Raw genomic sequence first — 27,402 nt, forward strand, 5'->3', positions numbered from 1 at the left:
TGGGAGGAGACGATATGCGTATTATCCTTGGGTCACGCTTCTGAGGCGTTTGTGTACCTTTTCTTTTCTTTTAACCTTAGTCTAGAGCGAAAGCGGGCCAACCGTGGGCCATTTTAGGCCAAGACAGAGGAGCTGGTAGGGGGTGATGCCGTTTTAGGAGCTCCCAGAATAACTGCCTGTGCCTGAAGGTCTGCGAGGTCATGGCTGGATGGGCATTCAAAAAAGGCTCCTTGTTTATCCTGGCTGCCTGACTCTGACACACACGCGTTCCCTAGTGCAGGCCCCCAGCGTGCACATTGTGAGGACCTCCGTCCCCTTCCCCTCGCCCGGTCTGACTCGCGCCGTTTGCAGTTTTCTGCTTGAGTGTGCACCCCATTGTTTCAGTGGTTTTAATCACTCACCAGCTGGTCAGGGAATGAACAGTGCTGCGGGCTCAGATCCATGTCACTTGTGAGGTCTTGGCAGTGGGTTTCTCAGGGGTAGGCTGCCACCGCTTGATACCTCTGCTTTGGAACAAGTCAAGCAGCAACTGTGAGCAAATGCTCCTCGTTCCACACTCCGATCCGATGAGTTTTTCTTTCCCCTCTTTACGCGTTAACCGTTATCTATTTGCCAGTTCAACCGTCCGCTCTCGTCAATTTCTACCAAAGAAAATGGCAGTTAGGTTGCTGTTTTTTCTCCCCACCTTCTTTTTTTATGTGTGTGGGGTTTTTACTGCTTGTTTGTTTTGAGTTTCAATATCGTGGTCGGATTTCATATTGACCCATAGGCAGAACGAGACAATTTACAATTAGCTGTGATCCCGGGACAGCTGCAGGGAAGCAGAGGCCTTCAGGGATGGAGCCTTAAGGCTGTGTGTCTTTCCTGCTCTGCTGAAAGTCATGTCAGTTATTAACATCTGCCGTACTTTAGGTTTAAAGGCGCACACACTCTTTTTCCCTCCCCACGTGCATAGATAGATAGATAGTAGTTCTTTTCAGTCATTTTTTAATTCCACTTCAGGTTATTAAAATATAATTGGAATGACTCTGGCCTTGTTTTGGCAGGATATGATGTACCAGCTGCTGCAGGGTCTGGATTTCCTCCACTCTCACCGTGTGGTTCATAGAGATCTTAAGCCTCAAAACATTCTAGTTACCAGTGGAGGACAGATCAAGCTGGCTGATTTTGGTCTGGCGCGGATCTACAGCTTTCAGATGGCTCTAACTTCCGTGGTGAGTAACAGGGTTGCACAAGTGTCTGAAACAGCACAAATGTTTAAAAATGTCATATGATGTCATAAAAATGCCACACACACATTTACTGATTTTTATAAATATTTTTTTATATTCACACACTTCTACTATTATTAATTACATGTATTTTTACTAGGGATGTAACGAATCAAAATTTCATGATACGATAATATCTCAATATGAAGTCCACAATGCAAAATTTATTGCGATATTGAAAAGAAAAAAAAGACATATAAGGACTTGGACAAAAATGAAAATATTGTACAGTTTAAAATTAAATTATTCCGTCTAATGACCTTTGAGAGTTCAGAATTAAGGGCTCCAACCCATGTTCTTAACTAAGAAAACTTGAAAAGTGAATTGACTTGTACCTGAACTTTAAAGGGGACTCAACCCTCTTTTTATTTGTGGTATACTGTCTCAGTCTAAATTACGTTTACACTGGTGTTTTAGGAAGCCAAACAAATTAGAATATAATATTAATATTAATATTAATAATAACAACAGTTTTATGTTATTGTTATTTCTATGACAGTAATAGCCATATATTGTAATTGTAAATCAATTGCATTGTAAAATAAATGAATATTTCATAGATATAATATTTTGCTTTACACTACAATAGGAAAATTAAAACTTCTACACTTGAATTAGGACTGCAGTAACGTTACCCATTTAAACCGCTAGCTGTCAGCAATTCAACCTACACTTTTAAGCTTTTATTTTGACAGAAAACTCCAGTACGATGTACATTTTAGGACATCCTCAGACCTCAGTCATACAAAGAAAAGGTGTCATGCAGCAGAATAAAAGGCTTCAGTCACAGGACAAAACAGCATCAAGCCTCAGACTGAAAGGCTTCAGGTCTCAGGAACAGGTCTCAGGAACGGTCTCGTACAGTGAGACATCAGACGAAACGGACTCAGATTAAAAGGCATCAGGCGAAACGGATTTAGATTAAAAGGCATCAGACAAAAAGACATAAGACGAAACTGACTCCGTGTGTGACGTTACGCACGCGGTTCAAAACAAGCAACCTGGTGTGAAACGTCATGTGTTCTGGACTTGTCACTATACTGAACAATTCTGGGAAAATGTTGGTTCATTTATTAATAATAATATCCAGCTAGATTTATCCATTAGGCTTTATTTTAGGACATTGTGATTCTTACTCTTCTAAAAGCAATGCTTGTTTTGTTATAAACTTATTTTTTTTCCTTTGTACATTTTATATTCACAAATGTAAATTTACCAACAACAGTTTCAAAACTGCAGTTTTTTTTTAAGAATTTAAAAATGATTATTTCGTTGTCAGAAAATAAGAAAGCAAGAACTATTTCATTGTTTCATTAAATGCTAAACTAATTAAATTGTATACAGAGGAGAAAATGCATTTCATGAGTATTGTGTGCATGTTTAAAAAGTTTATAATATTGCAACTGGCTAGCTTGTATGTTGCCAAATAAGACTAAAGTTACCCTTACAAATAATGATTTTACTACAAATAAAACTGTGGTTATACAAATGGTAATCAATACACCAAGAAAAAAAAAAAAAACGTGTTTCTCCACTTTCACTATAATAAAACCATGGTTATTTTTCGTAAGGTTAACTTTGTAAGTCCTGATTTCTTTTTGTCTAATCTGAGTTCGTTTAGCCTGATGCCCTTTTGTCTGATGTCTTTTAATCTGAGTCCGTTTCGTCCGATGTCTAATTGTATGAGACCTGACACCTGACGTTGTTTTTCCTGTGACTGAAGCCTTTTAGTCTGAGGCATGACGCCTTGTATGACTGAGGTCTGAGGATGTCCTAAAATGTACACCGTACTCCGGCTTCAGTGAAAACAGGCTTATAAAAACGTGTCTCGCTGCAAATGTCAGGAAATGCTGTAAGTGTCTGCTGTAAAAATAAAGCATAACTGGTGGTCGTTGCGTTCCCAAATGCGCACTGAACTCACAGCACATGTAATAAATGAGTTCACTGCATTTACTGTGAACTAAGCCATTTTGAGGCGTGAAAAACACCGGATCACGAGCTGATCGCCTGAACGAAGTACCTGCTTTGCTTTGAAATGCACAGCGAAAACAGACTTGCTAAAGAGATTGAGCCATATTGTGCTTTCGGTTTTAGTTTATTTGACAGATACTGTGCCAAAGCATAATGGCCCAAAACACGACTTCAAAAACATTTTATGTTAGAATAAGAAGTATAAATATATTTTAAAGAAGCCCGGAAGAGCTATCGTTTAATATCATCATGTGACCACGATGATATCGAAACACTTTTGCTATCGTGATACCATGATATAGATAATACCATTACATCCCTAAATTTGACTAAATATGTTTTAATTTATTAAAGTCTTTTTCAATTGTTTTATAAATATATTTAGAATCAAAAGGTTATTTATTAATATTATCTTGAATTGATTTTGATTTCTGCCGTACCATCTCTTTTGGTGTGTTCACACTTGCCATGTTTGGTTTGGTTTGAAACAAACTCTGGTGCAATTGTTCTGTTAGTGCAGTTCATTTGAGTAAGTGTGAATGCTTCCAAACGAATAAAATATGAATGCAGCACAGACCAAATACTTATAAATAAACCAAAAATGGGATCTAATGACACGATGCAATGCTATGCAACATTATTTGACGTCGTGGTATATCCAAAATAAAATGAGCAGAGGGCAGACATGAAGCAAACATACCTTTTATGAGCTCTTCGTTAGCAGGTGGTAAAAATAAAATCATATGTACACTAGGGCTGCAACTAACGACTATTTTAATAGTCGACTAGTCACCGACTATTGAAACGATTAGTCGACTAATCGGATAATTATTCAATTTTTCTCAAATTTAGCATGAGATTGCTTTAATTATGTGGAAAATTATAGTAAATACAAGAAAGAAGGGGGTACTTCAATGAAAAATGCATATTTTATTGAACTTTGCTGCTGATAGGCCAATTCATACTAAAAGTAAATAAAAATGCCCTGTCTAAAACCATTTAGGCACAATAATCGGTCAGTACAGACATAAATGCATAAATTAAGAAACTCTATAATCTTTTTAAAGGACAGGCACATTTGTTTTATAAGAAAAAATAAATTAAAATCAAGTAAACATTTTCTTCCTGCAAACCAGGGGCAGGCACATCAGCAGCAATAATACCGTAAACAAACATGTATATCCAAAACAAAACGTATTGGCTTCCATGTTATTTAAATCTTACCGAGGCCAGCCAAACTGGTTTCATTTAACTGTCCGACGTGCTTTCTCTTTAAATGTTCGTGCATCACAGAGGTGCTGCCGTGATGCACAAGGACTGCTTTACAAACCATGCAGGTAATCTTTTTATTCGCCGTAGCAGGCTAAAATGCTCCCAAACTTTATGCCTGTTTCACACATACTCAGTCTGCATTGCGTCTACAGTCCGTGTGCGTTACGTATGCGGTGCAGAAGCAGCACGGACTCGTTTTGCGCTCACACAGAACGCGTTTACAGTCCGTACATTGTGAACGTTGTAATCCGTTAACATGGGTGTGGAAAAAAAATACGCACTTTAGACGGAGTATGTGTGAAACGGGCGTGTTTTGGTACGCGCAGCTGCTGCATTCAGTGCATTGGACGCCGCCATTTCTGTATGTTATCGCTCAGCATAGAAGCTAATGCCTATGTGCGACTCTCGGCAGAGAGATGCCTCACTCGGTCAGAGAAAACATGTCTGGCGACAACATCGACAATGAAATTCATTGTCGACTATTTCTATTATCGATTTTTGTCGACAACGTCGACGAATCGTTGCAGCCCTAATGTACACGCAGACATTAGTCCAGCAAACGTATTAGGTGTATTCGATTTCAAACGATTGGTGAATGGGTACTTTGATGTCATACACCGACTGGTCTGCGCAGTCGAACTCACCTTTTGTTTGGAGTGTTCAATGAGTCATGAAATATACGTCACTCAACCCGAACAATCAGGTTGTGAAGGTATCACTATGCCTTTAGGTTCGGTATCTTTAGGTTTTCTGTCAAAAATGCCAGTGTGAACACCAAGCGGACCAGAACAAAATGTGTCGTTTTCTTTTTTGGTCCATACCAAATGAACCAAGAGAACCAAACTACATATGTAAACTCACCCTAATTCCCTTCTGTTATGTATGCAGGGTGCACGTCAAACATTTCTTTTTGTATCCTGAAGTACATTACAGTCACTTCCAATGAATTTGATGTCCTCTTGGTAGCTGTTAAGGAGTGTAATCATACATACCAATAGATCTCTTGAGACAGATATGGCTGATGTCCAATCAGATGTAGCACTGAAAGACTAACCATTAGACATGTGCCTGAAAACAAGTGCATAATGTGTCCTAAGCTGAGATGAAATGGGCTGGACGATCAAGTCCCATCAATTGCCTTCTGCCAACATTTTAAGTCACATTCGAAAGATAGCACATAAGCTTTAAACAGACATGTTGTCTTTTCACTTCTTAGAGAAAGTAGCAGGTTTTTTTTTTGCATATATTTTACATGGTTGATTTATCTCATTTTAAATTTAGTTAAGATGTCAATATGCAAATATTGAATTTATACAGTCTAATTATAGTTGCTACCATGGTCCATATCACATGCACAAGTGAGTGCAAAAGTGTGCTACATTAACCTACTTTTTCACATCTCATTCAGTTTGCAGATTCTGAATGACTGCCAGCGCCTTCTGTCAGTGGTGTGGTTTTGGTGGTTTGGTTGCTGTGCAAAAAAACGTTGTTTCAGTTCTTTAATAAGGGGCTGCTGGCTGTTAAGTCGTTGGGCGGTGAGTCTCTGTCAGTTCACCTGGGAATCTACCACTAGAAAATGCCCCCTTCGTTTTACCACACCCCACACATACTAAGAAACAAAAAAACGGGCGATAGATAAGGCAGGGGGTTGCTTACAGTGAGCGTGGACTCTCTGGCTCTCCTGATTAATGTTCCTGTGCCTGGAATCCCCCTATCACCCGCCCTTCAAGCTGTTAAAAAAATACATTTCCTTTCTCTCTTGGCAGTTACAGGAATGTCGTTATTGTGTATGCAAAAGCAGACGTGCTGTTATGGCTTTTGGCTCCTCGTTCTATGACAACACTCAATGTTAGCTACTAGTTTTGCCATGCTGACATAAACTGTACATTCGAAGGCTTGAGAAGTGCTGAATGGACCGGTTGGCTGAGTCATAACTGCCCACAAGAAGGCTTGCAGAATTACGATGATTCAAAACAGACTACCGTTCTCAACACAGACAGTTTGTATGAAGTAAATGATATCTGTTTTGCATAAAGCATAAAGAAATATCCCCTTTGGGGTTTTTCTGTGCAGCGTTTGGTGATACTTACCTAATGTTTTATGTGATTAAGCCTTAACTGTAAGCTTTAGCATATATACTAATATAGTTTTCATCATTGTTGTTAAAGATGTTAATGGGGACTACAAAACTCAGTTTTACTGGCTTAACACTCTGCTCCCGCCTTGTAGATGAGAAAAAACGAGCGACCGCGGACTGGATGGACCACCCATCGTTTGCACCGAGAGGTGGAGATTAGCCTGACCCTACAAATCTCATGGGTCCATAGCATTGCTGATCATTAGAATGACTCTGGATTGTCTTGGCAGCTTTTGTCCACCTCTGATTGACAGCCTAAAGCGCGGACACAAAACACAGCAACTTTTTTGATGAATTAGATGCCTTTTTTCCAAAACATGATCAATGGAAAAATGTTAATTCTTGCACATTTTCTGTGACACTTTTTTTCAAAGTGAAGTGTCCAGGGTGTGGCATTAAATGCACGTTCAGTTTTATCTGAAACAGATGAATGTGAATCCAGCAGCGTGTTATTATAATGCTTGTACACATTTCAGCAGTTTGAAAATTAAATGTCCGGTGAGTGGAGCTAAAAGGTTAATTTGCTATTGTGTTTGAAAATAATGTATGACCTGCACTAAACTCCACCCTAATCCTAACTGATAGTGTTAACAAAAGAAAACATTAGATGAAAACACATTTGCTGAAGCAACTGTGCCATTGTAGCTGTTTATCTTGACTTATGTTTTATGGGACTCAAACAGGAGTGCTTTGCATGGCAAGTACTATAGGTCGGCCGATATTGGATTTTACCGATACCGATAGCTAGGTTGGCCCACACCGGCCGATATCGATTAATTGATTGATAGTTTTTAAAATGGCTACTAAATGGAAAATAAATGGTGTTCTACTATTTAAATAAAAAGTAGCTTACTGAACCATATTTTGTAAATGAATAAATTCAAGAACATTTCAGGATGTCTCTCCATATAATTAATAGCTCTCCATATAATAAATAGCGTCAAAAGGATCTAAACGGTCCTAGCCGAGGAAGAAGGATCTTATCTATCGAAACGATCGGTTATTTTCTAAACCAATTGAAAACCCTGTTTTACCTTTTTTTTGTAAAGAGCGTTTGATGATCTTTGTATGTTCACTTTGTAAACACTGGGTCGGCACTTCTGCAGCAATGTAGGGCGATTTTGAAGTTGGGGAAGAAAATGAGATGGTAGTTTTTCGACATACCATAACTGTATTGACCTGGATCACACAGACTGCTCATGCACATCACAGAGACTAGACAAGATGAGCATTTGAGCTTAAAAAGTATAGAAATTGTCAATTTGTTTAAAAAAATAACCGATCGTTTCGCTAGATAAGACCCTTCTTCCTGATCTGGGATCCCTTTAGAGCCCTTTGAAGCTGCATTTAAACTGCATTTTCGCAGTTCAAACTTGGGGGCACCATACATATTCATTATATGGAGAGAAATTCAACATTCTAAAATATTATCAAAAAACATAATTTCTTTACAACTGAAGAAAGAAACCATGAACATCTTGGGTGACAAGGGGTTAAGTACATTATCTGTAAATTTTTATTCTAAAAGTGAACCAATCTATTAACAAAAGCAACTACGTTTTTTTAAAGAAATTAACACTCTAACAAGGAAAAATACTTATATTCTACAGCTTTTATAAATCTTAATGTTACAAATTGACTCACTGTAAAGTGTTACCATTACATCAACAGTCAAGCTGAAAGATGGCCATTTTTAAATATCTACACAAAGGCCACAGTATTGAAATGACATGCATAAGGAAATTCTGTACTTCCACAATTTAACTGTTTCTTTTCTAAAACATTTGTGATTATTTAATCAAACTATGTTAGTCACACAGCAGGCAGGCTAAAGTGCAGCGCCACGTCTAGAAGAACTCGCAGCTATCGGTAGCCTATAACACACACCGGACGCGTCGCATTCAATTCAAGCGGAAGTCTACAAGAGTTGATTTGATCACCAAATGGGCAAAAGTATACTGTTGTCCTTTCTCCACTAATGCAACATCTAGTCAACAAATTAATCACTTATTAATGATGTGAAAACATAAACTACAGTATACTGTGTACACATGCTTTGTTGTCGAATAAATCCGCCTCTGAAGTGTCCCGTTCTGTGCAGCGCGCAGTGTCACGTGTCTAAACAAACTGCATGTGCTGTCAGTAATTTCCACCACTAAAGGCCGCTCTCGTGCTGTGTAACAAAGACTATAGGGACTTTGCTGTATAATGAGTACCTTCTCAGCTGCTCTAGCAACGGACCCGACCTGGAAAAACTATTGCCATTTTTGCCAATAACCTATAGTTCCACCAATCAACTGTCAGTGCCAATTAATTTATCGGCATAACCGATGTTTCCAACATTTGCTGAAGCAATCATGCCATTTAAGCTGTTTATCTTGACTCGTGCTTTATGGGACTCATACCAGAGCGCTTTGTTTTGAAGTACAGTGCTGTACCAGGTGAGCTACTGAGCAAGTTTACTATACCAGAAAAGCCTTATATATAAAGTCCAGGACACACCAAGCTGACGATTAGCTGTCAGCAAGTGTCGGGCCATCAGCACTAGTGAGAACTCTGATTGGATGTTCAGTTTAGCAAACAAATCAGTGCCGGAGACTTAATGCGAAAGTGATAAAATTGAGTAAGTAAATGAAGGCAACACAAACAGAAGGCTGTTGTACTGTTACGTGATTTTACTCAAGCATTCCAATATGCTAATATTTTCATGAGTCGCCTAAAATGAAGAAAGTTATCAACAACTGATATTCAGAATAGCCAATAATCAAGCGCTGCTTTGTTTACGTTTCATATATCTGTGAATATCTGGTATATCGTTTCGGTTTCTCTTTTTCCTTTTGAATGATGACTATATACTTTTAAAAGCTGCTAATACAGACAGCTAAATCTTCCCACGCAGGCGCAGAACGCAAATGTTAGTTTGCAGTCAGCTGTAGTCTTAAATGATGTCTCGTTGCGAAGCATCTGAAATGTAGTGTGTCGTCAAAGTATTTTTGTATAATTGCCTCCCAGAACTCTCTTATACAACTGCATTCCCAAAAAGCTGGCATCCACCTCTGAAAGCAATAAGTGCATTTGTGTTTCGTCAGCTCGTTCTGAGAGGTAAGATACTTATTTTATATGAAAACTATTATATTTAGTTGAGTCTCCTACTTTTTATAGTTATATTTAATGGCAGTTTATCAGGAAGTGATGATTTTGTTCTCTTTGACTCGTTGGATGAAAACAGTGCTTATTTGCAAATGTTCTAATCTATGCGATATTGCAGTTTTGCAACTTTGGATGGGAATCCAGCTTATGTGATGCAAAGCAGTTTAATTTACAAATTATGCACTAGGTAATCGCAATTTGTGTGAAGGAATAAAAGTTCTAGACGTTTTATCGCCTCTAGTGTTGGAAACCGCAGTAAATTGTATGTGTAGGCATGTATGTAAGCCTATAGTTTGCTTATATCTTAACCAATGTACAGTGAGAATCTGCGCTTGACACTGATGCATGCAAACTGTAATCTAGCATACTGTATGGGTTGAAATCAATTGTGGCATCTTCCTTTATTCCGAATGGAGTTATTGTTGAAATGGAGGCAGCTGGGATTGTCCCATGAAAGCGATTAGGATCCTGCTCAAGCAAACATCATGTGCACCGCATTGCTCATGAAATTGGATTTGGGGGACAGCAGGCAAATGCCTCAGATCGTTTATCTGGCTGATTGTTGTACAATTTTTACATCTTTTAAGTGTTAAGTAAGCATAGGTTAATCTATTTCTATGCTTCTTCTGCGAGACCTCCAAACATTTTTGCATTGAACAAAGCGAATGGGTTTGTCCAGTCCTTTTATCATTTTATAAAACACATTTATAGGCCTTTCTGAAAAAGATGCCATCTGCAGAAGTGATCCGAAAGTGCATGAGAATCCTGAAAGGCTTTTGGTTGGTTTGTTGTAGATTTGCTGTACAAGTGGCTGTCGCGACTCAAATTGTGCTGAGATAAAAAGAATCCCTCTTACCCTGCAACCGTTTTTCTGCATACCACAAACTTCATAACAGTCTGTGCTGTGGGAGTCCTGTGGGCCCTGTCACTTCCTTCCCCTCTCAAGGTAGAATGAATCCCTTATGTTTGTATCACCTAGCGACCATAGCTTGCTAGACTCTCGTCCTCTAACACAAACCATCCCACAATTTAATGCTGATTGAGTTTCACTGAACAAACGTGGATGACGGATATGTTCAAATCTGAAGCAGATTGTGTCATTTGACATCTAATGGTTTTGGGGCTTCAATTTACAGAAATATTCATACAACTTAAAGAACAAATAACTTTTATGAGCTGTTTTTAGTGGTTTCAAAAATATGTAGTGCAACCACTGTAGTCGGATTCACAAATAATTGACTTCAAAAAAAGAATAGTTTAAAAAGACTCTCAACTCAACTCTCTCAAACGCAAGGGTAATCAGTTTGAATGAAAAAACTGTTTGTGAATCAATCCAGTCCGTTTGCACCGTTCAAAGAAATTAAAAGTGTGACTTGAAACTTTTACAAAAAAAAAAGCTCATAACTTAACAGTTTGAATCAGCCTGGCTGTGTGAATCATGGAAACAGATTCTGTTTGTATGAACTGGCTACAAATCATTCTTGCTGATTAATTTGTGCCAGCAGCGTGGTCCGATTCATGTTCTTTTGAAGAATTCTTTAAAAAAAAAAACAGTTTGAATCAGCACGAGTATGTGACAACTGACTCTTATTAACAGGCTACAAATCCTTCTGGCTGATTAATCCGTGCCAACAGTGTGGTCCAATTCATGAAAAAATTAGAGTTGATTCTTAAGGAATTCTTCAAATAGACACCCAAACTCACAAGTAATAAGTTTAAATCATAAAATGACGTTTGCCCAAACAGATTGGTCTGATTCACAATGGCTACGTTTACATGCACATGCACTAAATTGATTTATTTTGCATTCATGTAAACACTACATTCAGATTTATCAATCTGAATGTAGTGTTTACATGAAAGCAAAATGAAGTGATCGGGTTGATGTGCGCGTTTATATGTCACAAGTTTTAAATAGGAACCAGCTACAAATCATTCTGGCTGATTAATTCATGCCAACAGTGTGGTTTGATTCATGAAAAAATGATTCTGAGTTGATTGTTGTTCAAAAAGACAGGTTTTAATCACATTGACGATTACATTTGCCCAAACAAATTGGTCTGATTCACAATGAGTCATTCTTGTAATGAATCATTAAAAAACCTCATAACTTTTTGAATCGATGAGTATGTGAATCATGGAAACAGATTCAGTCTGACAAACAAATTTACTCTTATGAGCTGGCTACAAATCATTCAGGTTGATTAATTCATGCCAACAGTATGGTTTGATTCATGAAGGAAAATGGCATTGATGAGTTCAAATAGACACTCAAACTCACAAGTAACACGTTTGAATCACACTAACGATTAGGTTTGCTCTTAACAGATTGGTCTGATTCATAATGAGTCATTCTTTTAATGAATCATTAAAGAAAAAACCTATGGCTAAATCACACTAATAGATTGGTCTAATTCAAGAACAACTAATTCTTATGAGCCAGTATTTTTAAAGAATCTTTCTCAAAGACTTACAAACTCAGTACATATAAGTTTGATTCCTTCTGAATACTTATATCATGATGTGGTCCAATAATGAACAAATGACTCCTATGAATCAATTCCTTTAGTGAGGTAAAAAGATGTTTTAAAAGCGTCACAAGTTACAGTTTAAATTAGTCTTACAAATGTTTAGTGAATAAACTGAATCTGTGCTACTGAATCAACAGTTGACAGATTCCTTCAGTGAGGTAAAACAAGTTTTGAAAAGAAGTTTTAAAACAGTCACGTTACAGTTTAAATTAGTCTTACACATTTTTAGTGAATAAACTGAATCTGTGCTACTGATTCAGCATCTGAACTGCAACATCTGACTCATTGAACACCTACTTTCAATGATGTCTGTTTTGAAATTAAGCAAGTTTTGTGTGTTTAAGAAACATGAGTATCATTTTCTGATTGTTTGTTCATATGACAGTGTGTAGAGATCTACATTTGCAACCTTTTTCGATTGATTTATACAAATTGACTGAACAATCGTGGATAGTAGCTACATATTCTGGCAGATGAATGAGATGAGCAAGGCTTTTTTGGCTGTCCAAACAGCTTGACAATTAGGGCCACAGTCCATCAAACTGATAATGCAATTAACGGTCCACTCCATCTGTCCTCTCATTAAGCACGTCTGGTCAGATTTGCAGTCGGAGACTCACGCCTCTTCTAATCTCTCCTGGTTGCAGGCTGTTGTAGACGATAATCATTGTGATGTGAGCATGAATAGGAAGAGACGCACAGACAACCTGTTGTGTTTAAAAGTCCCTTCTCTGATCGAAACCGAAGCTAGGCATCCCTAAATGAGGCTGTAGTTGTTTCAATTCACGTGTGGGCAGGGGAAATGACTCATTGTTCGACAGCAGAAATTATTCAGCCACTTTTACGAAATGAATATGCTTAATGGGATTTCCATTTTGAGCTCAGCTTTACTGTCCAGTGCAAACCAACAGTATCCAATCAGATCTTCCCTTTTAAACTGAGCACGATACAGAGATTAAGCTTGCTAATGGAAGTCTGACAGAAACTTAATAGTTTAAACATGTTTAAACAGAGTACGTTCTATTTTAGCTTTGTGTTTGGAATGTTTGTTGCATGTCATGACAACATGAAGCTTGTGATACTCTAATCAAATATTTCTCAGAGGATACTTCATCTAAAAATAAAAATTCTGTCATTTGATCACCCTCATGTCGCTCCAAAGCTGTGCAATGTTTTTCTATGGAGAACAAAAGGTTATAGGAAAAGTGAATAGGGTCCAAAATCACACTGGACTTCACTGATTTTTATTGTATGGACATATTTTTTGAAATATCATCTTTTGTGTTCCACGGAAGAAAATAAGTTTGGAGCAAGATCACATTCTCATCATTGCTTGGTAGGACCCCCGGTCCCACTCTTGCACTTCAAAAGCGGTCACACTTACTTTCGAGGAGATACACGGACACATGCACTGTAGTGCTTTCACTTTTTCCCCGAAAGAGTTTTGTTCATATAAAACCTTTCATGTGACCATGACACTTAGATTTAGCAAAAAATGTAGCCACGCTGAAACGAGCTACGGGCGTTTGCCGTTGAAACAAGTTTTGAAGAGCACGGGGGGTTGGTATGCTGAGTTTTCCAAATAGTTGTGTTTCTTAGCAAGACACTCTGTCCAAATCATAAATCCTAATTATGAAAAATTGTTTAGGTTCAGATGAATCCGGCCAGCTTTTTTCCTTTTTTTTTTCTTTTTTTTAGACCGGTCTTGGTTTGAGCTGAGTGCAGCGGCTTATTCGTTGCCAGACAATGTGCTTCTGCTTTGGACAGACTCGGAGGCAGCGGCATGTCTGGAAAAAAGGAAAACATGGCACGCAGGAGAGCACGTGTGGCACACTCTGGGAATGTTTAGATATCTCCCCCGGTATTCCAAAAAGGAGAAAGGAAGAGAAAAAAAATCAAGCGGAAAAAGCAGGGGGCTTCCAAACACCAACAGACACACAAAGAGTGGTGCGGTACAATGCACAGGGAGCGTCTTATTTGGTATTTCCTGTGTGACCTCTTTTGCTAGCGGTCCTCAGAGAGCGCTGAACCCTTGCTCCCGGACCTTGTCAGTATTATTTGTTGACGGGCCGATGGCTGCAGGCCAACCGGGAAAAGAGCGCTGATTTGGGGGTACGTTGCAGGATCCAATGGCATCTGGATATTAAAGCCTTGCCTGTACCAGAGCAAAAAAAAAAAAAATTACAGCATATATCAGGAATTTTCCAACTAATGATGTGCGGATGTGGTAGCACTGGGGAAAAGGAGTCTGACTGTGCTTTCTTTGTTCACTCAGAGAGGGCCCCATACAGCATTCCTGTAAGCTCTGCATACTTTGGCAACAGTTGTGGAGTTTTTTTCTTTCTTTACTGTATACAGTTTATGCATGCTGCTTGCTTGGGCCTTCATATATCTATCTCCAATCTCCAAACCTGGTAGTATTGTTGCCATTTTAAATGGATTTTTAGGGGAAAACCCTTGGGCTTGACAATAATAGTGTTTATAGCCTGTTTGACTGGGAGGCAAAGAAATGGCTCGTCCCAAGACAAAACATGGTTGGAGGGAGGCTTGTTCAGTACGACTGCAATGTGCAAGCACAGCAAACACAAAAATGGCCTTTATATTTGGTCTGTTGGTGTGTAGGTAAAATATTTTATTACTGAAAACGTTCTGCACTAAATTACAACTCATCAAAATAAGAAATAATTTCACTTATTTAATTTTTTTTTAATTACTTTTAAAACTAAGATGAGTTTTTGTTAAAGGGAAAGTTAACCCAGAAGTGAAAATTCTGTCATTAATTACATTAATTAATGATCGTGTCGTTCCAAACCCACAAGTAGGGTTGTGCCGATAGACGATAGTATCGTGTATCGACGATAGTCAGAGATATCGCCTGTTGCTGATGCCTTTGACGATAGTTAGACGATTATTATTATTATCCGTCAACAAAGAACTTAACTTTAGCAATGCAGCACAGAGAGTCTGTTCTAGGATGCTTCAGAAACTTGCCGCGGTATAAACACACGCATAGAGAGGCCACAGCGCCTTAACGCACCTCGTGCAGTGAGAATGGGAGATTTTCATCATACAGTACGGTGGTAGATTCACTGATTCTAAAGGGAGTGTTATATTATATTTGCATTGCAGTCATTAGGATAACAGAGGTAGTAAAACCTGGTTCAGGCTGAATTAATTACGATGTATCATAATCAGTCTGTATATAGTAAACATAAACATTCATCTCAGTAACGTCTATAGGCGTTAATTAGAATTACGATGCGATCAAATGGCGCTAAACATACGCACGTGAATTACACGCGCATCACTTCTCCGCATTCAATATGAACTGAACTACAACATCACCCTCATGATAACGGTCAGACATACAGCGGTAACATTATAGCAATATGACGGGTAAAGAAAGATTCATTCATTTACATTCTGGCACGCACATTTACAACTCACTCACTGACGATTGCAGGGAATGAAACCGAAAGTAACTTGAACAACTCCGGCAGATCTACAGTCAGCGCTCTGCACACGCACAACTTAATCATATGTCAAGAGAAAAGTCTACCTTTACAAAACGAATAAGGAATTTAGTACATAGATAATTAATTAAATTAGCACGATAGTATCGTGTATCGGCGATCTCTCAGGCTGACGATAGGGCGATATGAAAATTGAGCATATCGCCCAACACTACCCACAAGTCCTTCATTCATCTTCGGAATAGAAATTAAGATATTTTGATGAAATCCGAAAGCTTTCTGACCCTACATAGACAGCAACGTAACTGACATGTTCAAGGCCATAAAAGTAGTATGGACATTGTTAAAATAGTCCATGTGACATCAGTGGTTCAACCGTAGTGTTTTGAAGCTACTAGAATACTTTTTGTGCGCAAAGAAATAACGTCTTTATTTAGCAATTTCTTCTTTTTTGTGTTGGTTTTTGACGCGTATTTGCAACAGTACAACAATTCATTCATGTCACATGCACTATTTTAAGGAAATCGTTAGTACTTTTTCTGGGCCTTAAATGTGTCAGTTGCATTGCTGTCTATGCAGGGTCAGAAAGCTCAAAAATATCTTAATTTGTGTTCTGAAGACAAACTAATGTCTTGTTATGGAACGACATGAGGGTGAGTAATTAATGACAGAGTTTTAATTTTTTGGTGAAATATCCCCTTAAATTTTTACATTTTAACTTAATTTGAATCTTATTGTAAATTTAACTTTGATATAAATAAACAGCATTCTGTTCCATTCCATTATGCCTAGCTTTTTTTATTGTTCATCTTATGCAAATGTGCCCCTAAGAAATTTGTAATTATACAAGTACTGTAAGTCTGATTAGTTGACTACTCACTTTAGCAGTTGACAAACTAGTCGGTTTTTTTAAAAAAAATTTAGTTTTACATGTCGTTAGTGTGCTGAGGACTTTCAGGAGCTAGCTAATGATATCACTCACTGATCTATTACCAGCTGAATAATGGGTCATCATGGAGGCTCATTTTTAGCAATCGGCATTGTGCTGTGCCAAGTTAGTGGACTTGCCCCTTTAAAAGTGTCTGGGGGCGGCCTGAAAGAATGCGGATGAACGTCTTGTGTTGAAGGAGCCTTTCATCCTTCGCTTCCTTTGAGAGAGACAATGTAAACAGAGGCTCCTAGCCAACTCCATCAGCCAGGCTCATTCTGAATCACATTGTGTCTCTATTGTTTTAAACCTATTGGGGTAAATCAAAAGGAGGGGTTTGGGTAATAGGGGCTAGAGTGCATTAGCTGGAGTGGGGTACAGAGAAGTGCAGGGTGGCCCAGTGCAAGAGTTGAGCCGCTGGGCCGTTGTGGATATGCTTGGTCTGTGGCGCTGAGAAGAGTTTCTTGGTTTCCCTCGTGCTGAGAGGGCCCACACTGTCTCACCAGATAGGAATGCACAGAATGCTCTCTTTTAATCTGGAGTCAGCCAGAGCTGCTTTATCTGACCCTTTTATTAGCGGCCAGTTTCAGAAAAACCTCTGTAGGCTATCCTGTCGCACAACCACTAGCATGGTTAGAAACTTAGAGAGGAGGAGAGAGGGAGACTTTAAATGCTAGCATGTATTCATGCTCGGTCCAAAGTATACAGACTGGAATCTTTTCACTGAAAGGACATTCTTTTCAAAGCAACTATTATATGCAATCAAATAAAAAGCGAACCATATCCAAAGATGAAATGTTAACCCATTAACGGTTAGATTTTTCCAAGTATTCACGGACAAGTCCAATTTATTATTTAAAGTGCAGTTGGGTGAGTCATGATGTCGACTATTCGGCTAGTTGCCCAACAACTAGTTATTAAGGTTGACTGGTGAATCTGGATGTTAAGCTGTGCTTCATATACAGTACACTACCTTTGGAGCTTGGGGTCGATAAGATTAGTTCATAAGTCTTATGTGCTCAGTGCACTGCAAAAACAGAAATGCTCTGCAAATACAACAACCAAATATAGAAACATGCTGCAAATACTCACAACACATACAAATATAGAAACATGCTACAAACTCATTTTAGTATTTGCAGCACATTTCTGTATTTGGTTGTCTTGTGAGTATTTGCAGCACGTTGTATTTCAGCACATTTCTGTATATGGTTGTCTTGTGAGTATTTGCAGCACATTTTATTTCAGCACATTTCTGTATTTGGTTGTCTTGTGAGTATTTGCAGCACGTTTCTGTATTTGGTTGTCTTGTGAGTATTTGCAGCACATTGAGTATTTCAGCACATTTCTGTATATGGTTGTGTTGTGAGTATTTGCAGCACGTTGTATTTCAGCACATTTCTGTATATGGTTGTCTTGTGAGTATTTGCAGCACATTTCTGTATTTGGTTGTCTTGTGAGTATTTGCAGCACATTTCTGTATTTGGTTGTCTTGTGAGTATTTGCAGCACATTTCTGTATTTGGTTGTCTTGTGAGTATTTGCAGCACGTTTCTGTATTTGGTTGTCTTGTGAGTATTTGCAGCACATTTCTGTATTTGGTTGTCTTGTGAGTATTTGCAGCACATTGTGAGTATTTCAGCACATTTCTGTATATGGTTGTCTTGTGAGTATTTGCAGCACATTTCTGTATTTGGTTGTCTTGTGAGTATTTGCAGCATGTTGTATTTCAGCACATTTCTGTATTTGGTTGTCTTGTGAGTATTTGCAGCACATTTTATTTCAGCACATTTCTGTATTTGGTTGTCTTGTGAGTATTTGCAGCACGTTTCTGTATTTGGTTGTCTTGTGAGTATTTGCAGCACATTGAGTATTTCAGCACATTTCTGTATATGGTTGTGTTGTGAGTATTTGCAGCACGTTGTATTTCAGCACATTTCTGTATATGGTTGTCTTGTGAGTATTTGCAGCACATTTTATTTCAGCACATTTCTGTATTTGGTTGTCTTGTGAGTACTTGCAGCACATTTCTGTATTTGGTTGTCTTGTGAGTATTTGTAGCACGTTTCTGTATTTGGTTGTCTTGTGAGTATTTGCAGCACATTTTGAGTATTTCAGCACATTTCTGTATTTGGTTGTCTTGTGAGTATTTGCAGCACATTTCTGTATTTGGTTGTCTTGTGAGTATTTGCAGCACATTTTATTTCAGCACATTTCTGTATTTGGTTGTCTTGTGAGTATTTGCAGCACATTTCTGTATTTTGTTGTCTTGTGAGTATTTGCAGCACATTTCTGTATTTGGTTGTCTTGTGAGTATTTGCAGCACGTTTCTGTATTTGGTTGTCTTGTGAGTATTTGCAGCACATTTCTGTATTTGGTTGTCTTGTGAGTATTTGCAGCACATTGAGTATTTGCAGCACATTTCTGTATATGGTTGTCTTGTGAGTATTTGCAGCACATTTCTGTATTTGGTTGTCTTGTGAGTATTTGCAGCACATTTATGTATTTGGTTGTCTTGTGAGTATTTGCAGCACGTTTCTGTATTTGGTTGTCTTGTGAGTATTTGCAGCACATTTCTGTATTTGGTTGTCTTGTGAGTATTTGCAGCACATTTCTGTATTTGGTTGTCTTGTGAGTATTTGCAGCACATTTCTGTATTTGGTTGTCTTGTGAGTATTTGCAGCACATTTCTGTATTTGGTTGTCTTGTGAGTATTTGCAGCACATTTATGTATTTGGTTGTCTTGTGAGTATTTGCAGCACATTTCTGTATTTGGTTGTCTTGTGAGTATTTGCAGCACATTTCTGTATTTGGTTGTCTTGTGAGTATTTGCAGCACATTTCTGTATTTGGTTGTCTTGTGAGTATTTGCAGCACATTTCTGTATTTGGTTGTCTTGTGAGTATTTCAGCACATTTCTGTATTTGGTTGTCTTGTTAGTATTTTCAGCATGTTTCTGTATTTGGTTGTCTTGAGTATTTGCAACGCGTTTTTGTATTTGGTTGTCTTGTGAGTATTTGCAGCACATTGCTGTATTTGGTTGTCTTGTTAGTATTTTCAGCATGTTTCTGTATTTGGTTGTCTTGAGTATTTGCAACGCGTTTTTGTATTTGGTTGTCTTGTGAGTATTTGCAGCACATTGCTGTATTTGGTTGTCTTGTGAGTATTTGCAGCACATTTTATTTCAGCACATTTCTGTATTTGGTTGTCTTGTGAGTATTTGCAGCACATTGCTGTATTTGGTTGTCTTGTGAGTATTTGCAGCACATTTCTGTATTTGGTTGTCTTGTGAGTATTTGCAGCACATTTCTGTATTTGGTTGTCTTGTGAGTATTTGCAGCACATTGCTGTATTTGGTTGTCTTGTTAGTATTTTCAGCATGTTTCTGTATTTGGTTGTCTTGAGTATTTGCAACGCGTTTTTGTATTTGGTTGTCTTGTGAGTATTTGCAGCACATTGCTGTATTTGGTTGTCTTGTGAGTATTTGCAGCACATTGCTGTATTTGGTTGTCTTGTGAGTATTTGCAGCACATTTCTGTATTTGGTTGTCTTGTGAGTATTTGCAGCACATTGCTGTATTTGGTTGTCTTGTGAGTATTTGCAGCACATTTCTGTATTTGGTTGTCTTGTGAGTATTTGCAGCACATTTCTGTATTTGGTTGTCTTGTGAGTATTTCAGCACATTTCTGTATTTGGTTGTCTTGTTAGTATTTTCAGCATGTTTCTGTATTTGGTTGTCTTGAGTATTTGCAACGCGTTTTTGTATTTGGTTGTCTTGTGAGTATTTGCAGCACATTGCTGTATTTGGTTGTCTTGTTAGTATTTTCAGCATGTTTCTGTATTTGGTTGTCTTGAGTATTTGCAACGCGTTTTTGTATTTGGTTGTCTTGAGTATTTGCAGCACATTTTATTTCAGCACATTTCTGTATTTGGTTGTCTTGTGAGTATTTGCAGCACATTTTATTTCAGCACATTTCTGTATTTGGTTGTCTTGTGAGTATTTGCAGCACATTGCTGTATTTGGTTGTCTTGTGAGTATTTGCAGCACATTTCTGTATTTGGTTGTCTTGTGAGTATTTGCAGCACATTTCTGTATTTGGTTGTCTTGTGAGTATTTGCAGCACATTGCTGTATTTGGTTGTCTTGTTAGTATTTTCAGCATGTTTCTGTATTTGGTTGTCTTGAGTATTTGCAACGCGTTTTTGTATTTGGTTGTCTTGTGAGTATTTGCAGCACATTGCTGTATTTGGTTGTCTTGTGAGTATTTGCAGCACATTGCTGTATTTGGTTGTCTTGTGAGTATTTCAGCACATTTCTGTATATGGTTGTCTTGTGAGTATTTGCAGCACATTTTATTTCAGCACATTTCTGTATTTGGTTGTCTTGTGAGTATTTGCAGCACATTGTTGTATTTGGTTGTCTTGTGAGTATTTGCAGCACATTGCTGTATTTGGTTGTCTTGTGAGTATTTGCAGCACATTTCTGTATTTGGTTGTCTTGTGAGTATTTCAGCACATTTCTGTATATGGTTGTCTTGTGAGTATTTGCAGCACATTGTGAGTATTTGCAGCACATTTCTGTATTTGGTTGTCTTGTGAGTATTTCAGCACATTTCTGTATATGGTTGTCTTGTGAGTATTTGCAGCACATTGTGAGTATTTCAGCACATTTCTGTATTTAGTTGTCTTGTTAGTATTTTCAACATGTTTCTGTATTTGGTTGTCTTGAGTATTTGCAACGCGTTTTTGTATTTGGTTGTGTTGAGTATTTGCAGCACATTTCTGTATTTGGTTGTCTTGTGAGTATTTGCAGCACATTGCTGTATTTGGTTGTCTTGTTAGTATTTTCAGCACGTTTCTGTATTTGGTTGTCTTGAGTATTTGCAACGCGTTTTTGTATTTGGTTGTCTTGTGAGTATTTGCAGCACATTGCTGTATTTGGTTGTCTTGTGAGTATTTGCAGCACATTTTATTTCAGCACATTTCTGTATTTGGTTGTCTTGTGAGTATTTGCAGCACATTTCTGTATTTTGTTGTCTTGTGAGTATTTGCAGCACATTTCTGTATTTGGTTGTCTTGTGAGTATTTGCAGCACATTGCTGTATTTGGTTGTCTTGTGAGTATTTGCAGCACATTTCTGTATTTGGTTGTCTTGTGAGTATTTCAGCACATTTCTGTATATGGTTGTCTTGTGAGTATTTGCAGCACATTTTATTTCAGCACATTTCTGTATTTGGTTGTCTTGTGAGTATTTGCAGCACATTGCTGTATTTGGTTGTCTTGTGAGTATTTGCAGCACATTTCTGTATTTGGTTGTCTTGTGAGTATTTGCAGCACATTGCTGTATTTGGTTGTCTTGTGAGTATTTGCAGCACATTTTATTTCAGCACATTTCTGTATTTGGTTGTCTTGTGAGTATTTGCAGCACATTGCTGTATTTGGTTGTCTTGTGAGTATTTGCAGCACATTTCTGTATTTGGTTGTCTTGTGAGTATTTGCAGCACATTTCTGTATTTGGTTGTCTTGTGAGTATTTCAGCACATTTCTGTATATGGTTGTCTTGTGAGTATTTGCAGCACATTGTGAGTATTTGCAGCACATTTCTGTATTTGGTTGTCTTGTGAGTATTTCAGCACATTTCTGTATATGGTTGTCTTGTGAGTATTTGCAGCACATTGTGAGTATTTCAGCACATTTCTGTATTTAGTTGTCTTGTTAGTATTTTCAACATGTTTCTGTATTTGGTTGTCTTGAGTATTTGCAGCACATTTCTGTATTTGGTTGTCTTGTGAGTATTTGCAGCACATTGCTGTATTTGGTTGTCTTGTTAGTATTTTCAGCATGTTTCTGTATTTGGTTGTCTTGAGTATTTGCAACGCGTTTTTGTATTTGGTTGTCTTGTGAGTATTTGCAGCACATTGCTGTATTTGGTTGTCTTGTGAGTATTTGCAGCACATTTTATTTCAGCACATTTCTGTATTTGGTTGTCTTGTGAGTATTTGCAGCACATTTCTGTATTTTGTTGTCTTGTGAGTATTTGCAGCACATTTCTGTATTTGGTTGTCTTGTGAGTATTTGCAGCACATTTCTGTATTTGGTTGTCTTGTGAGTATTTCAGCACATTTCTGTATATGGTTGTCTTGTGAGTATTTGCAGCACATTTTATTTCAGCACATTTCTGTATTTGGTTGTCTTGTGAGTATTTGCAGCACATTGCTGTATTTGGTTGTCTTGTGAGTATTTGCAGCACATTTCTGTATTTGGTTGTCTTGTGAGTATTTGCAGCACATTTCTGTATTTGGTTGTCTTGTGAGTATTTCAGCACATTTCTGTATATGGTTGTCTTGTGAGTATTTGCAGCACATTGTGAGTATTTGCAGCACATTTCTGTATTTGGTTGTCTTGTGAGTATTTGCAGCACATTGTGAGTATTTCAGCACATTTCTGTATTTAGTTGTCTTGTTAGTATTTTCAACATGTTTCTGTATTTGGTTGTCTTGAGTATTTGCAACGCGTTTTTGTATTTGGTTGTGTTGAGTATTTGCAGCACGTTTCTGTGTTTGGTTGTCTTGTGAGTATTTGCAACACGTTTTTGTATTTGGTTGTGTTGTGAGTATTTGCAGCACATTTCTGTATTTGGTTGTCTTGTGAGTTTTTGCTGCACGTTTCTGTATTTGTTTGTCTTGAGTATTTGCAGCATGTATCTGTATTTGGTTGTCTTGTGAGTTTTTGCAGCACATTTCTTTATTTGGTTGAGTTGAGAGTATTTGCAGCATGTTTTGTCAAACTGAAGGTGTTTTTTCTATTTGCAAGTGTCTTTTTTTCATGTGCAGTGTGCTGAGCTCTCTCGGTCACCGTATATCTCTATAAAAACTCCTATAGAAAACATTGACACAAGGCGTTTTGCTCAGAGGTCGCTTAATACTCCAGGTGGGATAGCAGAAAATGGCAGCATAAATTGAACAGCACCACATCAAGCAACTTGTACAAAAGCTCTACTTCAAAAGTTGAGAAATTGTATGCCACCTCTGTAGGCACCTAAAAATATTGATAAAACAGTGGTAGAACTTCTTTATTTAGTTGCCTGCAGCATTAAATGGGTTAATCTTATTTTTAACTTCCCCAAGACTTGCAAAACTTGCTTTGCTTTCAACTTGCTACATCTTATGTGTACAGTAGTCTCTCTGTCCTCTTCAGTTCATTTTATGCTAATCTTTCTCAATTTACGTCAGAAGCTACATGCATATTCTTTGAAGTCATTGGATACAGCCACTCTGACATATATTCTGTGTTTGACTTAAGCCTGGGTGACGCGAGTACACTGCCGTGCACGCTACTATTGGTGTCATGATGCAAACTGTGGCATGTGCTGTTTGACAGAGGAACTCTGTGGGTAAATGTCACAGGTTGTTGCCATCTTCGAGTGTCACCCTTGACAGAAACATCGAAGAAAACCACGGCTCTTGCACGCATTCTCACATTTTCAGAATGCATAGTTTAATCATGCCCCTTGCTAAAATAATTCAGAAGTGCTATCATTTAGTTCGTCTTGTACTTTTGAGGGTTTACAGCATTTAATCACTGCACAGTATTTTAACCTTTGCTAAGATGCAGCTTGCTAGTGAGATGCTCTGTGAGCCAGCGAGTGCGTGTGTATGCTTGCGGTGTGGCCTTTTATTAACACACTCATACAAGCGGATATACTTCAGCTTGAGCATCAGTTAGCGTCGGTATGTGGTTCTTCCTAGAAGTCAAGCAGCATACCCTCTTTTTTTTTTTTTTACTTTGGTAGTGTACATTTAGATAAGACAACAGCTTAAGGGTTATTTCATTGCAGTTAACAAACTCCGCTGAGCCAGAATATTTGGATTGAAGATGAAGTCAGGTTGGGCTTGCAGACTTGTCTTCTGAAATTTATTGTTCTTTGTTTGATTAAATTAAAACAGTCTTTTAGTAGAGTTTAATATTAAAGGAGGCATTTAGATGAGCCAATATGAACTTTATACTCTCCTTATTTCTATTTTTTTCTTTTCATAAACACATTTGAGTTGAAGTCAACTGGTTTGAGTCACCATGTGTTATGAACTTGAGCTTCTAAAATTCTTGTGAATAAAAGAACATTTTCTTAACAAAGTCAAATTTGCAAGAGGAATTATTTTAGTATGTGTTAAATACATTTGCAGTGGTCACATGGCAACAATGAGGCCAGATTGTTTCATCCTCTTTATTTTACCTTCAACTTCCTCCCCATTTCCACTAAACCAGGAAGACTTTAACAAGAAAGCGACAACACAGTACATGCGGTCCCCTCACTAAAAATAGTGTTATACAAAAGAAAAACGTGAACATATTTCACACCACAGACATTATAACATGAGTCATTGGCTTTTACAATTAGAATAATATATACTGAATCAGAAGGATTTGCATTCAGTTTAAGTTGACGACGTAGTCGTCCAGAATTGATTCACTGTTGTGTCAGTTGTTGGGCATTTTTACTTGAAATTGTTTGACTGTATATTATAGACCCTTTTAACATTTTAACTCAAGATTAGGTTTAATACATTTATATCAAACTATACACTGTAAAAATATCCTGTTAAATTTACAGTAAAAAATGACAGATGTGGTTGTTGTCACTGTATATGTATTAAGTACTGTATTTTTTTTATTAATTTTTTACCTAATACGTACTGATGACCTCAATAAAAGGTGGTTATGCGAGCTTTCTGGTATCATCTGATTCCAGTCATTTTAGATGTTCAAAAACAGTAATTTTTTTTACTTAAAATCCATACATTTTACAGTATTTTATAGTAAAATGACATGTGACCCTTGTCCACAAAACCAGTCATAAGGGTCAGTTTTTTTAAATTCATCTGAAAGCTGAATAAGTAAGATTTACATTGATGTATGGTTTGTTAGAATAGGCAGAAATATAACTATTAGAAAATCTGGAATCTGAGGGTGCAAAAAAATCAAAATATTGAGAAAATCGCCTTTAAAGTTGTCCAAATGAAGTTCTTAGCAATGCATAGTACTATTCAAAAAATTAAGTTTTGATATATTTATAGTAGAAAGTTTACAAAATATCTTCATGGAACATGATCTTTACTTAAAGGGTTAGTTCACTTTCATAACAACAATGTACAGATAATGTACTCACCCCCTTGTCATCCAAGATGTTCATGTCTTTCTTTCCTCTGTCGTAAAGAAATTTGGTTTTTTTTGAGGAAAACATTTCAGGATTTCTCTCTTTATTATGGATATGGATGGCGCCCCGAAGTTTGAACTTCTGAAATGCAGTTTAAATGCAGTTTCAGGAAGGGTCTTATCTAGCGAAACGATCGGTTATTTTCTAAATAAATTGACAATTTATCTACTTTTTAACCTCAAATGCTCGTCTTGTCTCGTCTCTGCGCAGCGCATGTGTAGTCAATAGAATCCGGGTCAGTGCGGTTAGGGGATGTCGGAAAACTCGCATCTCGTTTATGTCTTCAATGTCAAAATCGTCCTACAATGCTGTTTTTACCTTTTTTTGTAAAAGGCGTTTGAGTTTCTTTGTATGTTCACTTTGTAAACACTGTCGGTACTTTTGCAGCGATCTAAGGTGATTTTGAAGTTAGGGAAGAAAACGAGATGGGAGTTTTTAGACGTACCCTAACTGTATTTACCCGAATCACACAGACTTCACATGCGCTGCGCAGAGATGAGACAAGACGAGGTTAAAAAGTATATAAATTGTCAATTTGTTTCGAAAATAACCGATCGTTTCGCTAAATAAGACCCTTCCTCCTCGACTGGGATAGTTTAGAGCCTTTTGAAGCTGCATTTAAACTGCATTTCGGAAGTTCAAACTTCGGGGCGCCATCCATATCCATAATAAAGAGAGAAATCCTGAAATGTTTTCCTCAAAAAAACATAATTTCTTTACGACTGAGGAAAGAAAGACATGAACATCTTGGATGACAAAGGGGGTGAGTACATTATCTATGCATTGTTGTTATGAAAGTGAACTAATCCTTTAATAACCTAATGATTTTTGGCATAAAATAAAACTCCATAATTTTGACCCATACAATATATTTTTGTCTATTGCTAAAAATATACCCGTGCTACTTAAGACTGGTTTTGTGGTCCAGGGTCACATATGATGTTGAACCATTTCCAACTGGATATGGTACGATAACTATAGATGTATCTGATTTTGAACCGAACTAAATTGAACCAAACCAGTTTTTCATGTGTCCTATATTTATAACCCAGGAAATAAACAGGGTTCATGTCAGTTTCATTGTGTTTCTCCATAAGGATGACCTTTTCTTTCCTTCAGTTCCTTTGGCGTACCCTCGAGCACTGCAGGTTTTAGGATACGAGTCAGTGATATACACTCCAGGCTTTGCTTACAAACACAGGCCTGACTGATTTGGCTGATAAGACTGGGGGTTTCTGGGCCCTGAGCCTACTGGGAGGAGAGTGAGAGAGCGCTGAGGAGGGAAAGCACCTGGAAGCCGTCCACCCTGGAGCAGGGTCACTGAGTTTTGTCTGGAGGCTCTCCCTACTGTAGCTGTTAACAGCAGTATCCTGCATACTGAGTCTGCCTGGGCTCCTGCAGCCTGTATAAGGCATTTGATTGGTCAACAAAGTCACAATGTCACGACTAATATAGACT

At 37.8% G+C, this 27,402-nt stretch overlaps 1 protein-coding gene across 1 annotated transcript in view; it reads left to right on the forward strand.

Annotated features, from left to right (window-relative positions):
• Positions 1 to 1,022: 1,022 nt before the first annotated feature.
• Positions 1,023 to 27,402, forward strand: part of cdk6 (cyclin dependent kinase 6) — a 39,830-nt gene continuing 13,450 nt past the window's right edge. The window contains exon 1 of the mRNA XM_073821441.1: positions 1,023 to 1,214. Coding sequence (XP_073677542.1) covers positions 1,023 to 1,214 — 192 coding nt within the window. The remainder of the gene's footprint in view (positions 1,215 to 27,402) is intronic.

This window comes from Garra rufa, chromosome 17 (assembly GCF_049309525.1).
Source record: "Garra rufa chromosome 17, GarRuf1.0, whole genome shotgun sequence".
Lineage (NCBI taxonomy): Eukaryota > Metazoa > Chordata > Actinopteri > Cypriniformes > Cyprinidae > Garra > Garra rufa.